General features: G+C 45.3%; 1 protein-coding gene across 8 annotated transcripts in view; it reads left to right on the top strand.

Moving 5' to 3' along the window:
* The window catches only part of MRTFA (myocardin related transcription factor A), a 176,583-nt gene that overhangs the window by 110,747 nt on the left and 48,459 nt on the right, over positions 1-17,377 (top strand). For all 8 annotated transcript variants that reach the window (XM_075913253.1, XM_075913250.1, XM_075913240.1 and 5 more), the window contains one exon: positions 17,215-17,280. In XM_075913253.1, the coding sequence (XP_075769368.1) occupies positions 17,215-17,280 (66 nt within the window). The remainder of the gene's footprint in view (positions 1-17,214; positions 17,281-17,377) is intronic.

Consider the following 17,377-nt stretch of genomic DNA (forward strand, 5'->3'; position numbering starts at 1 on the left):
ACCTATCATGTTTATATAGCACTCTAATTTTTATCAGTCAGTTGCTAGCTTCAGTAGTTTCAGTCAATTAAAGTGATAGGCTCAAGTATGAAAACTAACAAATTGAGTTCAGTTGTTTCTGCTGTTGGAGACTGTGTTCACATGTTTATACAATTAATTTGGTTGTATAGATGTCTTTAGTGTAGTCTGATGGCTGTATCTACAGATACTGCTGCTTTAATTTTAATAAAATGTATTACCAAAATGCATACTGCTGCAATTTGTGCCCTGATGCCAAATCACCTTGTGATGTTCAAGAAACTCTCAAATTAATTAGAATCAGATTAGGTCAGTGCTTTAACCATATCACAGTTCCAGGAAAAACTTAGTTCTACAGGAAGTGACGTGCTGAGTTAGGTGATGCTTCCCATCTGAATCTATACTGCATTAATGCTGCATTATGATGATAGAGAATATTGTGCTGCGGTAGGTATACTGTTTGTGCTTAGCATAGACAATAAAAATAGATATTAATTTCACCTTCTTGTTTCATGCTAGTGTCTTTTTCTAGCTCTCTTTTGCAATACACCCTTGCAATGGGTGAGTTTATTAAATCAAAATGATTTTGATTGACATTTTACAAAATCATGAAATGATTTTTATTTTTGTTAGCTTCTGGAAATTTAACATGAAGGACTCACCCTAACATGCTTCTACAACTATTTGTCTAAATTATGCAACAGTTTGTCTTTAATGTTGGTATCCTCACCAAATTCCAATTTTGGGTTATTGCTCTGCTTGCCCACGTAGCTTTAGTTAGCTACAGTATTTTTCTTCAATTCCTGTTCAATACTCTTGTTTGTGCCATTTAAATAACTTCATTTTAGTGCTGGTCCTCCTAGCTTAGATATTCAGTATGGGTGTGCATGCACTGTTTATGCATTGGACTAGAAGACTCTAAGGGTATATCTACACTACAAAGTTAGTTCGAACTAACTTTCATAGGCGCTACACTAGTGCTCCGTTAGTTCGAATTTAATTCGAACTAACGGAGCGCTTAGTTCGAACTAGGTAATCCTCATTCCACGAGGATTAAGCCTAGTTCGAATTTACTAGTTCGAATTAAGGGGTGTGTAGCCCCTTAATTCAAACTAGTGGGAGGCTAGTCCTCCCCAGGTTTCCCTGGTGGCCACTCTGGCCAACACCAGGGAAACTCGTCTGCCCCCCCTCCCGGCCCCGGACCCTTTAAAGGGGCACGGGCTGGCTACGGTGCCCGTGCCAGGTACAAGCCTGCCAGCACCCAGCCAGCAGACCCTGCACCTGGCACGGATCGAGCCAGCCACCCGATGCCCCCCAGCCCTCCCCCTCTTCCCGGGACCAGGCTGGTGGCTCCCGGGAGCTTGCCCGGGACCGCAAGAGGCGGGCACCCACCTGGGCTAGTGTGGACATTGTGGACCTCGTCCACGATCTCCGCACTAGGCACAGGAAAGTGGCCGGCTTGGGCAGGAGAGCTGCCAGCCTGGCCACCCAGGAGCAGGTGTGCATGAAAATCAAGGGGGTCCAATGAGACCCCCGACCCTGAGCCCTGAGCTTACAATGGCCATCCTGGGTCAGACCAAAGGTCCATCTAGCCCAGTAGCCTGTCTGCCGACAGCAGCCAACCCTAGGGACCCTGGAGGGGATGGACCAAAGACAGTGACCAAGCCATTTGTCTCGTGCCATCCCTCTCCAGCCTTCCACAAACCTTGGGCAGGGACACCACTCCTACCCCTTGGCTAATAGCACTCCATGGACCCAACCTCCATGACTTGATCTCACTTCCCTTTAAACTCTGTTCCAGTTCTAGCCTTCACAGCCTCCTGCAGCAAGGAGTTCCACAGGTTGACTCTTTGCTTTGTGAAGAACAACTTTCTGTTACTAGTTTGAAGCCTGCTACCCATTCCTTTCCTTTGGTGTCCTCTAGTCCTTCTTTATGGGAACTAATGAAGAACTTTTCTGTATGCACCCTCTCCACCCAACTCCTGCTTTTAGAGACCTCTATCCTGTCCACCCTCCATCTCCTCTTTTCTAAGCTGAAAAGTCCCAGTCTCTTTAGTCTCTTTTCATATGGGACCTGTTCCCAATCCCTGATCATTTTAGTTGCCCTCCCCTCTCCCAGCCTCTCTCTTCCCCTCTCCCACCTCTTTTTCCCAGTCTCCCCCAGTTTTGTTCAATAAAGACAGATTCCATTTTTGAACACAATTGTCCTTTATTTTGTACATCAAGAAGAGGGGCTAGGGAAGGGTAAGTGGAAGGAGGTGAGGGAGGAATGGGGCACGAGCCCCCAATGGGGAGGACTGGGCTGGCTCTGCAGGCTTTTCGGGTGGAAGCTCTCCTGCAGCCCCCCGATTGCCCCCTCTCCCCAGATGGCAGCCTGCGGCAAGTGCAGCCGGTCTGATGGCCAAGTGCTTTGATGTGCCCAGTGTGGGTACTCCGGGCACTCCAAGCCAGGACTGCTTTGCAAGCGGGGCACCCCTGAGAACTGTCTGTCCGGGGTGGGGGTCGGGACCCTTTAAGCACAGCCCTCGGCTAGCCTGAGACAGCATCTCCACGCTCTAAGTCCTCCTCTGATGCCCTGCCGGCACTGCTTCCGGCCATCCTGAAGCCCGGTTCAGGGTCCACTTAATGTGGACATGCTAGTTCGAATTAGCAAAACGCTAATTCGAACTAGTTTTTTAGTCTAGATCCGTTAGTTCGAATTAGCTTAGTTCGAATTAACTAATTCGAACTAAGTTAGTTCGAATTAATGTTGTAGTGTAGACGTACCCTAAAGTAGTAGTGTCTGGTGCTCTGCATCTTTCCAAGATTTCCTTTTGCTTTGCACGGAGTGTTTAAGGTGTGCCATAGACCAACTGACACTCTCCAGTTCCTTTCTACTGCTCATGTTCTAGGATGTAACGTATCTTTGTCCATAGCCTTTCTAGCACTCTCGATTGAACTTCAGCTCTATAGTGTTATAAATTATTTATATTAGATAATTTAGCTTTAGTCCGTTTTAGTTTAGGTTTCAGGGGTTCCCCTACTATTTGGAATCTTAGAATGCCCAATACTACAGATCTCAAGCTCTGCCTGTTCTGTTCCCAGTCGGTGATGTCAGGAGAGCTTTCTGTGCTGTCTAGAAGCTTCAGGGGGTAGCTGAGTTAGTCTGTACATGAAAAAACAAATGGCCAGGTAGCACTTTATAGACTAACAAAACATTTGTTGTTTGTGCTGTCTAGGGAATTCATGTTTTCTTTCAAAGTGAGATCTGCTGGTCTTTCCCCCCTGTCTAGGCAGTCTCAGCGTATGTCCACACTAGGGAGTCATTTTGAAATAAGTTATTTTGAAATAACTTCCAAAATAATGATTTCAAAATAAGCTATTCCTTTTCACAAGCAGTTATTTCAAAATGACAAGCTCTTTGTTTTGAAATAACTGGCTTGGTAGTGTGAACAGTCCCCTTATTATTTCAAAATAAGGAGAGTGATTTCAAAATAGCTCCCCAGTGTAGACATGCCCTCAGGAGTACAGGCTTCATATGTACTTAATGGGGCTTTTCAGGTGACCCCAGTCTCATCCTGGACCCTCCTGCTACTTGTCTCGTTGACCTGAACCTCTGATAGCAGCCCTCTAGCCAAGGTGCTTTCATGGTTGCAGTGCTCCATTGGGTCCAAGGATTCCACTAAATGGTGTTCTGGCTGGAGCAGTTCTAGTGACCTGCCCTGGTTCAGGGCCAGGCAGCAAATTAACAGTTAAACTGTAGTCTGGTGGGCTGCACAACAGTTTGTGAACCCATGCCCTGGGTCAGGGCAAGGCAGTAAACAAATAGTCAAACAGTATGAAGGTCTGATGGTGCAGGCCTGTTCGCAGGCTGAGCCAGTGGTCAGGTCTCCGTGCTAGTGGAGAGCTGACAAACACAGGGGTTTTGCCCCGGAGGGGGAACTGGCCACCCAGGAGGAGGAGTAGCAGGGGGGATGCGGGCCCTCCCTACTCCACCATGTCCCAGCCTAGGGCCCTAGTAGTGGCGGGGCTCCAAGCCGTAATGCGCTGTCCGGGTCACAGGGTCAGTGGGGCTCAGAGCTGCAGTGCACTGCCCAGCTGACCTCCATGTCTTCAGCCGCCCTGGGGTTGGCTGTCCCTGGGCCACTTCCCTGTTCCTCCTGGGGGCCTACTTGGCTCGGGTGTCACTCCTTGGAGTTGGCTAGGGATGGAGGCAGTGGCAGTGTGTCCACAGGCTCAGGATCCGGGTCTGTTAAGGGTGCAGGCAGTCCGGCCTGCTCGGCTGGGCCTAGCAGATATTCGGAGGGTCCAGGTAAACCGGTGGGCGCAGGCAGCATCTCCCGTCATCGTGTCCCAGGATCCGGGTCCAGCTGTGGTCAGGGCGGTCTAAGCCTGAGCTCAGGACTTGGTAATGGCCCAACCCAGTCATCCGCCAGAGAACAGCACAGCAGAGCCTTCTGACGCTGGGGCTGGGGAACAGCCTCTGCCCTGCTTGGCAGCTGAGCTCTAACTGAGCTGGGAGCTTCCTTTCTTATACCTTCAGGTCTAACTTCCTGTTTCCTGTAGGCAGGGCTGGGTGACTCGGGCACCACCCACCAAGGGGTTTTGAGGGAAGTTTCCTCCTTTGGGTCAGCAAGAGGCCACACTGATTCACTACAAGGATTATAAGATCACTAGGAAGCACCAGAGGCTATGGTGTAGCAGACATGCCACTGACATCTCCTTTCTAACTCAGCCATCTAGCAAGAAGGTATTTTGAAGGGAAAAAAAATGTTTGAGGCATCAACCAGTGACTCCCTTTGCAAAACTTCACCTGTGGTACCTCCAGGCATGTTTAAGGATGGTTGACTCACTGAGCAGGGACTTGGTAGATCAGAGTCTTGCTTCCTCAGTATGTTTGGTATTACTCACCTGGTGGGAAACCAAAGACCGTGTCTGTGGTAGGGGTGCCCTTTGTTCCCACACTGCCCACAAAGATGCTCAGTATAAATACATCTCTACTGGTCTGGAGAGCTCACCTGGATAACCATATAGCTCAGTGTTCTTGGATTCCATAAGAATATATGCTGTACATCAGTATTCTGGAGCCTTGGGCAGCGCATAAAAGTGTTGCCACCCTTTCACTGATCCACCTGTCCAAATCAGGTCAGAAAACATAACTATTCTATTACATAAATGGTGGGGAGCAGGGTCTTTCCCTCTTCAAGAAAGTAACCAATTGCTGAAACTAGCATATCCAAAATCACATCAACCTCTTGGCAGTGCACCTATTGGGATTAACAAATAGGGATGTTAAATATCGGTTAATTGAATAGTTGAGTAACCTCATGAATTCTTATCAGTTACTTGACTATTCTGTTCTTCTCAGGGGTGGGGCCAGCATCCAGTGCATGGTGTGCCAGGTGGCACCTGGTCAACAAGAGAAGCTAGTTTAAAAACCAGCTCCCCTCACAGACCACTGCCTGTCACCCCGTGCTGCTGCCTCTAATACAGAGGCTGCAGTGTAGAGGGACAGCAGCCTCTGTCTGGGGGGTCTGAGCTCCTGCACCTGACATGAGCCAGAACTGAGCCAGGGTGCCTGCCCACCTAGTTCCTAATACACTTTAAATGCAGAGCTGAAGCAGGAGTAGGTGTCCTGGACCTGTTGCAAGCCAGGGCTGAGCTGGGCTGCTGGCCAGCCTGCTAAAAAAAATTACTGGTGAGAGGGGGATGTGCATATAGTCTATAGCATTAACCTGTAAGCTTTTGTTTATTGGTTAATTTACTACACTATTACATCCCTAGTAACAAAGTCCCTGACAGATCTAGATCGGAGTGGCCAACCAGTTACACGAAGAGCCAAAAGACCAGTGGATAGTAGTGCAAAGAGCACACACAGCCTCCAGAGCCAGGCACCCCCAGTCCCCCCTCAACCCAATGCCCTCCCCCTGCCTCGGGCCCCCCAAGTTCTCCTCACTCTAACCCAATGCCCTTCCCCTCCCCCAGAGCCAGGCACCCCCAGGCTCCTCCCATTCTAACCCAATGCCTGGGTCTCACCAGAGCTGCCACCGCCATAGCCACACACTTTTCTCTCCAGGAACTGGGGCGTGTGCACAATGCTGGCATGCAGTTCCGAACGAGATGTAACCCTGAAAGCCGCATTTCTGTGAGCAAAGAGCCGTATGTGGCTCAAGAACCACAGGTTGGCCACCCCGATCTAGATGGTGCTTGGTCCTGCCATGAGTGCAGTGAACTGGACTTGAAGGGACCTCGAGATCATCCAGTTCTAGTATTCTATGATTCTAGTCTCAATAGACATTTTTGCAAGGACTATGAGGGGCAGCAGCATTCTGTGGTGCAGCATATTTTCTGTCAGTGGGGATTCCTGTCATGGGAGTTCTTTACAAACCAAGGAAACAAGAAGTGCCCAGCATATTGCTTTGGAGTGGCCAAAGGGGACAATTCTGGAGTTGATGCTTTCCTAGTGAACTAGTTGCACCTGCTGATTGTATGCATTCCCTCCCATTCCCCTTCGGCCTCATGGTCTTAGCATGATCAAGCAGAATAAGACAAAAGTATTCCTGATCGCACCATAGCAGCCAAAATAGTTGTCGTTCATTGTTTTGTAGGTGACTACTTGCCCATACTTTCACCTACAGTCATTCTGAGGTTTACTTTCTTAGAACAGAGATAAGACCAACCATCCCAGCCTGGCCTTCTGCCACCTGGTTTTTTGGATGGACAATTACCTTAGACTGAGCCTGCTTAGAAGAGGTCCAATCCATCTGTAACCCTCTACAAGTAAGAGCTGTACTGCTAAGCGGAAGTGATTCCACATTTGCAGTCAGCAGTATTGCTTCCTGAAATGTCTGAGATACATTATATCTTGGATATCTTGTCTCCTTGAGGACATTGGACCTGTTCTATTACTTCACCATGTGTACTAGCTGTTTTTAGCAGCTATTAATGCCTGCTATTCTCCACCCTCCACTCTCAATTTTCACCCATCCAGAAATGTGAAGTTCTTAAATGAAATTATCAAAATATTCTCCCACATATTAAACTCTGCTTCTACCTTGAACCTTATCCTAAGGCAATTGACACTTAAAAACCTACCATTTGAGCCCTTGGCCTCTGGTTTGCTCCTATGCCTGTCAGTGGCCTTCTTAACAGCAGTTACCTATTCTAGAAGAGTGAATGAGTGCAGGGTCTTCATATGGACTTTACATACCCAGTGCTTCATGGGGATAAAATGACTTTGAGGTTGATTCCTGAGTTCATCACAAAAATTCCTTCTGAATTTTACCTGAATCAATGTTTGCTTCCCTTTGTTCTATCCCAGACCGCATAACAACAGGACAGGAAATTCTTCTCCTTGAAGGGCTCTTTCAGAAGTCTGAGATGATTTGTCTCCATCACTGATAGGATGAAAGGGATAGCAGTCTCTTCCCAAAGGCTCTCTATATGGATTTCTGGCTGTACCCTTCTTTGTTCTGAATTTATGGATGCCCCTCACTCTCAATCTGCTAGCCTGTGCACTATTAATTAAATCCTGTCTCAGTGGCTTCTCTGCAAGCAATTTCCCCCCTCCTCCAAACAGCTGTAGAGCAATGACTTGGGTCTCCTTTCACACATTTATTAGGAGGCAGTATATCTTGGTTCAAGCCCCTTTGGATCAGCAGTCCAAAAATCTGATATGCAGAACACGCTCCTCAGTTAGTATAGCAGATACATGTAGGGACCAGCACTCAAAGAAGATAAGTTTTACTTACCTTATTGGAAATGGAGTTCTTCAAGATGTGATCCCTTGGGTAATCCATGACCAGCCCTTCTCCCCTTCTGCTCAGACCCTTGTTTGATTAACGACAGAGTAGGAACTGGAGAGCCAAATGGTCTATGCTACCTCTTATACTTTTTCTTCAGTACATGAGGTATAGGATGCAGGCATGGGAATAGGAGTCTTCCAGCTGCAAGTGCATGGAGGGCATGCTCAACCACAGTGAATATCCTTAGGTACATGAACTTCAATTAATATAATGTAAGTAACCTTTCTTTTTGATCCACTTTACAGGAGGCTTATGCTTCATTGCAACACTTGTTGCAATGACATTTTTATAGCTTTGGAATCTTTCAGAATAAAAGCCTGTATAGAAATTTGATTATTTCAGCAATAAATGTCCTATATCCAAGGTATCTGGGGGTTTCTCCATTAAATTCCTCTCATTTTTAATTTACATATTTCTTTGGTTTTTCTAATGAAAAGGAACTCAGCGCTTAGTATTTTTTTAACAACTCTTGACACTGTGTGTAACATTGCTGAGATGAGAACATTTTTTGGATGGTTGGAGCTCACATATACACACTTGAAAAATGTTGCTGCTGGTTTGGATGACACAGTGATAAAAGCAAACTAAGCTCAGACTTTGCTAGTGTTCCCACCACTGTAAGTGCTGATGCAGCTCTGCACTGTTAGAATAACAATAAGAGAGTTCTCTAAATAGATGCAGTCCCTGTGGATTAAGCTGCCAGCTCCTACCAGCCATTGGTAGGTGAGTTACTGAGCTCTGATCTAATAGGGCGTGTGTATGTAATTCTTCACTGGTGCATTTCTAGGATTAACAGTAGTAAAAACATCCATGCTATGTTTTGCCATCAGTGCAGTGCCACAGGTAGTAACTGTAGTGTAATTTTGTCTGAGATTTATTAACATAGACACACTTATACCTATTGCTTCCCCTAGAACTGGGATGGGGAACCTGAGGCCCATGGTCCAAATCTGGCTCCTGGCTTCCCTTGATCTGGACCATGAGGCTCAGAGTTCCCTACTCCCCAGTGTGGGGGAAGCAGCAGGAAGCTGTTGCTCTAGCCCCCTGATGGCCAGCTCTGCCCTGTGAAAGGTGGACAGGGCAGGAAGCAGCACTGTGTGCTGCTGTTCCCCCTCTTTTCTCCCTGACTAGAGGAATGGCAGCACAGGGAAGCATAGGCTTGCCTGCAGCCTCCATCCCCCATTGGCCGGAAATTGTGGCCAGTTGGAGAGGCAGAGGGTGGTGCCTGCAAGCACAGAGTAGCACAAAACCCTTTGTGCTCCCCGCCCCCCCCCCCCCCCCCCGGAGCTGTGTCTAGCGCCCCCATCCCCTGCTCCCTCCCTCACACTCTCTCTCAGACCCTGCACCCCCAGCCTACTTCTGCACCCTACCTCCTGCCCAGACCCCCACAAAGTCTACTAGCCCTGCACCCCCAGAAGAGTTAATCTGGCCCTGGGGAGAAGCCCTGAGTCTCTTCTCTCCTCCTCCCACTTCGCCCCTGGTGAGGCTGAAGTGCAAGGGGAACCCTGGTGTCCCAAGTTGCATGAGTGAAGCGAGCTTATTTTTCCTTCTTCTCACTTGGGTACCAGATGAGCGAGGGGTTTTGTTTTTTCTTCTCTCTTGTGTGTGACTCTTACTGATCTTTCTGTGGGTTAGCGGCCCCTGACCCTAAAAAAGTTTCTCACCCTGACCTAGAGCACTGTGCCATCTCCCACCTTCTCGTCTTTCAGACTCTTTTACAAACTTTAATTAAGCCTCACTTCATCGTCATCTTGTGAAGTAAGGAAGCATTATTATTCCCAATTTACAGAAAGGGGATAAGAAGATACACAGGCTAAGTGACATGTTGGGGGTTGTGCAGTCTTTGGTTCAGCTGGGAATAGAATAACTGGAGTTTTGATTCCTAAACCCCTGTTCTAATCACTAGATGTACTCTCTTCTTAAACAGAGAATAAGATTAGGGCCTATCTTTGATTTTGAATTAATTTTTAAAATGGGGTGTGTGTGTGTGGGGGGGGGGGGGGAGTGCTAATTCTGAATACGAAAGAAAACTGAACTGGTCCATAGCTGTCAATTGCTTTTAAAAACACTTTTTGTTCTTGGCAGAGGTCCGTTACGACAGCTTTGAATTAGCTTTAGGGACATCTGTTACCCTATATATAGGATTCACACACTCTCATACATGAACAGGTGATCTCCTAAATATATGGAATTCAATAACACATGGAATCCAGAGTACTTATTTAACCCAAAGTCATCTGGGGGGAGGGTTTTTTCCCTCTGCCATCCCCCTCTAATAGTGAACTGTGGGATAACCCTTGGAAATAGTACATTCTATGTTGGCAATATTTTACCCTTGAAATATTTTGCGTGCGTGTATAAAGTATTCTATTGTGTTCATATCACTTGATAAGGGATGTACCTTTTAGGGTTTTTCCCTCTGTAAATGACTTTGAGCTAGATTTTAAAAGGTATTTAAGTGCTTATGTCACAGTGGAATCAGTCAGAGTTAGGTCCCTAAGTACTTTTACAAATATGGTGCTTTGTTCTTTCTCTCTTCATTTTATTCAGTCATATTAGCAGTGATTGGTTACTTACTGTAAAATGATGCCTTTTGGATGGGGTAAATAAATTGTTCAGTTTAATCCAAGGTTTTGCCATTAGGAATAATTGAATGAGATTTGAGTGAAGGAAAATTTAAAATGAGTTTGTAGAAATATTACTTATTAGCAAGAACCACTGCTGAACTGTGGAGTAGTGTTCCAGAGATCATCGCTTGAATATTTTAAATCATATTGGGACAGTGCACTGGAGAACATAGTGTTGGGAATATTCTGCATTAACTAGAGCATTGGAATGGGGAAATGACGGAATAGATGTGACCAATTCTGTCTCTGTCTGTCTGTCTGTCTGTCTGTGTCTCTCTCTCTCTCTGTGATTCCCAAAAAAATAAACAGAATTATGAGCAAAACTGATTGGGAGGAAAAACTTAGACCAATATGAATGAAAATTGGGTGCTCTTTAAGAAGATATTATTAGATGGATAAAAAGCCAGTTTCATGCTGAAGGAAGATGATGGCTTTGACAAAATAAAGGCAGCAATTACAGATTAAAAATCAACATGTAACAACAGAGAAAAGGGGAAGTAGATAGCAATGGGTGTAAATTAGAAGTTACGAAGTGTAGAAAATTGATAAGAGAAACTGTCTCTTCAGTAAGATGTCTGGGAAAAAATCCTGGCTGGCAGAACTAAGGACAGTAAGGAGGCTTTTTAGAGTATATCAGGAACAAAAGAAATCCTAGAAATTGTATCGGCTCATTACGTGGGGGAGATAACACAGAAAAATGTGAGATTTAAAATAAATGTTCTGTTGCGGATTTGGAAGAAAGCAGGATTGAGGATGATGAAGAACTTTCTGATTCATTTAATAACCGAAGTTGTTAAATATCTACTAGAGGCGCATTTTTAAATCAATGGACTGTGTTAAACTTGCATCTAAAAGAATTGGCTGAGGTGATCTCCATCTCACTGATGTTAATAAATCTAGGAGTACTGAGGAAATTCCAGAAGACTGGAAGAGGACTAATATGATGATATTAAAAAAGAGCCGGTGGGATGATCCACATAACTATAAACTGGTTAACCTGGAATAATTCCTAGGAAAAAATAACAAAAAAGCTGATACAGGATTTCACATTCTGAAATCAAAGGATAGAAGTAATATTAATGCTAGTCAAATACAGATTTTATGGAAAATAGGGTTTGTCAAACAAACTTTATTTCATTTTTTGAGATGATCAGTTTGGTTAACAACGGTAACTGCATAGTTATACTTTGATTTTTGTAAGGCATTCGACTTAGTACCATATGATACAGGTTGAACCTCTCTAGTCTGGCACTCTCCGTGGTCTGCCTTGATTTTTGTTAGTTGGATGTGCACTTATCCTGGGTGTTGCCAAGTTTCCCATGGTGCCATAAAGCTTTTTTTACAGTTTAGAGCCATCAGTCCTGGCTCTCCTTGTTTTGTGCTGTTTAAGTTCCGTTTTACCCCTAAATGTCTTCTAAGAGCCCATCCCACTTCTTCAGATGAGTGGCGCAAGAGGCCCAGGAAACTCCAACATTTGCTCCACTCATCTGAAGAAGTGAGTTGGCCCACGAAAGCTCACAATAATATATATATTGTTGTTAGTCTCTAAAGTGCTACAGGACCATTTGTTGTTTTTTTTAAAAAAAATAAGTTATAGACTAACATGGCCACTCCTCTGAGACTAAGTGCCCAATAAGCCGTGGAAGTGTTGATAATGCTGCTAGACAATATTGACCTCCTGTGAGTTGGCAAATTCTGTGGTTTGACATGGGTCCAATTCTGAGGGTGCTGAACTAGAGAGGCTCAACCTGTAGGTTAATTTTTTTCAATGGAAATATGTAATATCAATAAAACACATGTTAAATGCATTAACTGGCCTTCTGACAGATGATAGTAGGGACTCATCAAATTTGGATTATTCTAATGGAATTCTGTAGGAACAGGTACTGAGCCCCATACTAGTCAACATTTTTTTTTTCAATGATCTGGGTGTAAATATAAAATCACAGCTGTATTAAAAAAACTTGAGGATGATAGAAAGATTAATAGAGAGGTAAATCTTAATACGGCTGTCCTACAGAGTGATCTGAGTCACTTGGTAAGTTGGGCCTATTCAAAACAAATGTGCACTTATGCAGTTGAATATAAAGAGAATTATATCCTTAAAGGATCTCGGGGTCATAGTAGATATATGCATCTAAACATGAGGTCCCAGTGTAATTCTGTGGCTAAAAGGACTATTATAATCACTGGATACTATACTCTGCTTAGTGTTCAAGTTATGGTAGATCCTAAGCCAGGTCATATTAAGTTCAGGTCTTTTACCTTTTAATCATACAATATGGATTACAACATTTCATTCTCCCAGCTCCAAGTCTTAAGTGAATTTCGACCCAAAAGAGCCAAAATTGAGCACCTTGACACAGCAAGTGTCTCTACTGATCTCTGTGGCAAAGTAGGTATGTCTATATAAATAAGGTCTGCTCGTGAAGCCTTTTCCTACAGTTGCATAACAGATGGCAGTAGACAGCTCATTCAGACCACTGGCTGATAAGAGTTAGTCACCCTGACCAGTCATTAACCATAGTCATGGACTCACCCTACTCTCTCCATTGTCTCTATGATTCTCTGATGACCTGTGACAAAAAAGGAGGGTGGAAAGGGAAACTGAAGGGAGAGACCTCTCTAAATTCACCAATCAAAGAGCAGTATTGCCAACCCCAAAATCACAAGGAACACCTACACAAAGTTATGAGAATGGTCTACAAATCATAAGATATTTTAAAAATAAAACATGTTGGATTTTTATTGACCTTTTGTTTGTTGAGTATTTAGGATTCATGTTTTAAAGCTTTCCTCCTTAGCTGTAAGGCCCAGAAGTATAGAGAACTTTTTTTAAATGAAAGCTGAGATTGCTACATAATCAATTTACTCCAGGCCTTTAGAAAAACACCGAATGTTTTGAGACTGGTGGTAAAACAATGGAGGAATTCTTGTGAGCCCATGCTTTGCCCACAGTATAAATAAATAAAAAAAACCCCAAGATCTTCTCCACTAAACATCCTAATGAGATACTGCAAATGGTAAACTGAATTCAACAGCTACTTGATACGAACAGGTATCAACCTAGTTTTTCATATTTGAGATGCGTTACTAGGAATCATACACGACAATATGAAATCTTTCCACTCTCAAGTCAGCATATTCACAAAGCACCTATAATTTTGATCCATGCATTTATTGGATAGTGAAAGAGAAAGGAGGGGAATTAGTGTAGATAAATGTTCAAATTAAAAAAAAAAAAAAGCCTAAAGGAATTAGGACTGGGCTCCTACATCTCACGTTCAGAACTGACTAGGACACTTATGACCAGATTTTCAAAGGTGTGTAAAGATCAAATAGATATCTTTGAAGATCCAAGTTGGCAACTGTCTCTTTAGGAGCTTAATTACCTTTGGAAATCTGAGCTTAGCTTTCCAAGTCCAATTATCAAAAATGACTTTAGTCACTCAAGTGCTTTTGAAAATTTTAACTAGGGACCTAAAGAGACAAAAGGCAGGAGATTTGGTATTCCTTTTAAAAACGTGTGACATCTATTTTTAGCTAAATTTTATATTTTTCTCCAAGGGGCAACTGACACTTTCTGCCCCCTCACTATGCCACTGCCCCTCCTCCTGCAGATCTATCATCTTACGTGTGTACAGACCTGTGAGAGCCGTCCCATGAAGCTGCAGTTAGTGTCTGTGGCGCCTGCTTCTGGGAGGTGTTTCAATGCTGCCACATTCACCTCCAAAGAGGGGGCTTCCCAAAGTAGGCCCTTGCTGCTGACTCCCAAGGCATCCACAGGTCCAGTCTCCTTTCAGTGGGCTCACTTCCCAGGGCTCATTGATCTTGGATCTGGCTTCCATCCCCTCTCCAACCCCCCATCTGAACTACTGTGCCCTCCTGGCTTAGGAAAATAATAAACAGGAAGATTGGAAATTAACCCGCCCAGCCTCATGTCCCCTAGGCAGGGAATGAGCCATCTACATTAGGCCCCAGCTGGAGTATCATGTCCAGTTCTGGGCGCCATATTTCAGGAAATGTGGAGAAACTGGAGAAAGTCCAGAGAAGATAAACACAAATGAGGAAAGGTCTAGAGAACATGAGCTATGAGGCAAGGCTGAAGGAATTGGCCTTGTTTACCTTGGAAAAGAGAAGACCGAAAAGGGACATGAGAGCAGCTTTCAAGTATCTAAAAGAGTATCATAAGGAGGAGGAAGAAAAATTGTTCTGCTTGGCCTCTGAGGTTAGGATGAGAAGCAATGGGCTTAAATTGCAGATATTTAAAACCAGGTTAGACAGACACCTGTCAGGGATGAGCTAGGGCAACTCAACTTTGGAAGCCCCAGGGGCCACACTGATACTTACAGAACATGCTGAGGGCCTCAACTTAAGTGTGGTTGCATATGCAAGCAAATATATACAAATAGCTTCTCTCACACTTGACAGGCATGAATACAAAGATTAAGGCAAGACTATACAAAACACAGGCCCCATTTACGTTAGTTCTGCTGATATTAATAAAATGCAATATTTACCCGATTTCTACCCATGTGACAGCACTTTTCATGAGCAATGACAGTCCAAGAATTTAACTACTAAAACACATATCAACAGAAGATCGTTACATTGACTACTTTTTTGTTTTGGCTCCCACTCACCGGCCACGTGTTGAGCCCCACGTAAACCCATACTGCACTGTGGGGCGCAAACAAACTGGCTGTGGGCAGCATACCACGTTATTAATAAATATTTTATAAACCTTTACCTTTTCTCTCTGCTGCCATGTCTCCTCTCCTTGCTCCATCATCTCCCCTGGTGCCTGCTGCCCCCCAACTCCTCACCCTCCTCTGCTGTCCTGACTCCTGCCCTTCTCACTGCCCTCAGCCCTCCTGCGACCTACCCCCCTCCACCAGCCTTTCTCTCCCTCCTGTGCCCTCTCCTCCAGTAGCCCCACTCTGATCATGTGAGCTACTCCTCTTCTAACCCCTCCCTCTACACACCTGCCCTGCCTCTCTCCTCTGGTGCTGGTCCCTCCCCTGCAGGTATCTGCCCTTCTGCTTCACGCACCTTCCCTTAGCCCTGCACCCTCCTCGTGCCTCCCCTTTCCCTCTTTGCCCTCTTTTCCCCTGTTGCCCATCCTCTTACCACTCTCTGCCCCCGTTCCCTTCACGCCCCTGTGCCCTCACACATCCCCTGCACCATCCCCACCTTTCTCATACCCACCCCTTTTTTGAAGCCTTCTCCCAGCACCTTCTCCTCCAGCCCCCAATGCACTTTCCCTCTCCTCTCCCAGCATCACCCTGTCCCTCCTCCCACTGACACCTCCCCTCCTGCCCTTTTCCTCATTGTCTGTACTTGGCCCCCTGGCATTTGTCTCTCCTCCAGCCTGTCTCTTGGTACCTTCCCCTTTCTTCCCCCTCCGCCTCTGCACAAGCCTCTTCCTCTCTCCCCCCTCCTCTCTGTACAAGCCCATCCCCTTCTGCACACGCCTCTTCCTCTCTCCCCCCTCCCCGCCCTACAAGCCCCTTCCTCTCCCACCCCGTCCAAACTCTTGCCCCTCCCACCTCTCCCACCCCCCTGCCTTCTGCTGGGCTGGACTGTGAACCGCATGCACCGCGGCGGCGTGGCACTTTCCAGTTTTAAAATCCCGGGCATGATGTTACATCGTGCTCGGGCATCTCCCCGCCCACCTGCAAACGGCGTGCACGGCAGCAGCAGCCGGCAGTGGAGGTAAGGGGGAGCTGAGCCGAGGGAGCCGACTTCCAGGTGCAGGGCCCCCTTAGGCATGGGGCCCGATTCGGCCGAATCAGCCAAATCGGCTTAAGGCCGGCCCTGTGTGACACTATTGACTGTTGTTTAAAACAATTTCAAAAGCTCTTTTCTTAAATGGGAAGAGATTATCTACTTTGAGGATGTAGAGCATGAAAGTATCTTGACAAAGGCATGAATTTGAAGTGGGGATGGAATCCAATACTTACTAGTATTAGCTCTGATTTCTGAGCTTATTATCTCCTTACTGGATCTGTACTTGGATGTTTGACCATCCCCCACAATTTCTCTCCTGAATGAAGTTGTAATGGATGAACTGCACCCTTTGTAACCTGCATGCTGCAATTCTAATAAGTATGTTGAAGATTCGTGTTTGAAAGGGAAACAGTTAGATTTTTATTAAACATTTTAATGTGTCATCAAAAAATCAAATCAAATCCCAGTAATGGGTGAATATGGGGTAGGAGCATTTCTAGATATTCTCAAGGTGCCTCACTTTGAGGATGTGAGGATGCTACAGAATTTGTAGGTGGAGAGGGGGATCAGTCATATATCTTGCACTTGAAATACATTTTAGTGACTAAGATATTGTATAAAAATAACAGGCACATCAGTAATTATAATTTTAGGAGCAGTTTGGAATGTTAGTATTGGACTTTTCTTGTTGGTACACAGTCCATACATTGTTTGTTTTTAAATGTTCTTGGTTTGGATAGACACTTGGTGCTCTACAGCTTCTTGAGAAACAGGACTTGCTTTTGTGCTTTGCGGATTTTTATCGTCCTGCCAAGACCCTTTGCAACTTCCTCTCCTCGTCAGCCACAGCAAATACGGAAACCTTGCTACTTACGGCCACTTCTGCAATTGCAGGAGTGCAAATGAGTGAGGTGTGAGGAGGGGGCTTTCTCTTCCGCTCCTTGCTTATTTTGGAGACCGAAGAGGAAAATACAATGTACCTGAAAATGTGCTCCATGTTCTGGTGTCTCCGACTGACCTGTTTCCCTCTTTCCTCTCTCTCTGGCATCCTGCAGTGCTGCAGTTGAAGCTTCAGCAGCGACGGACACGGGAGGAGCTGGTGAGCCAGGGGATCATGCCGCGTAAGTACCTCTTAAAACTTTTTTCTTTTCGCTATGCATTTGTTTCCTGCTTGTGAATGAGGAAAGGTGGTTTATGTGTGGATTGAAACACCTGAAC

The sequence above is a fragment of the Pelodiscus sinensis genome, chromosome 1, assembly GCF_049634645.1.
Source record: "Pelodiscus sinensis isolate JC-2024 chromosome 1, ASM4963464v1, whole genome shotgun sequence".
Taxonomy (NCBI): Eukaryota; Metazoa; Chordata; order Testudines; family Trionychidae; genus Pelodiscus; species Pelodiscus sinensis.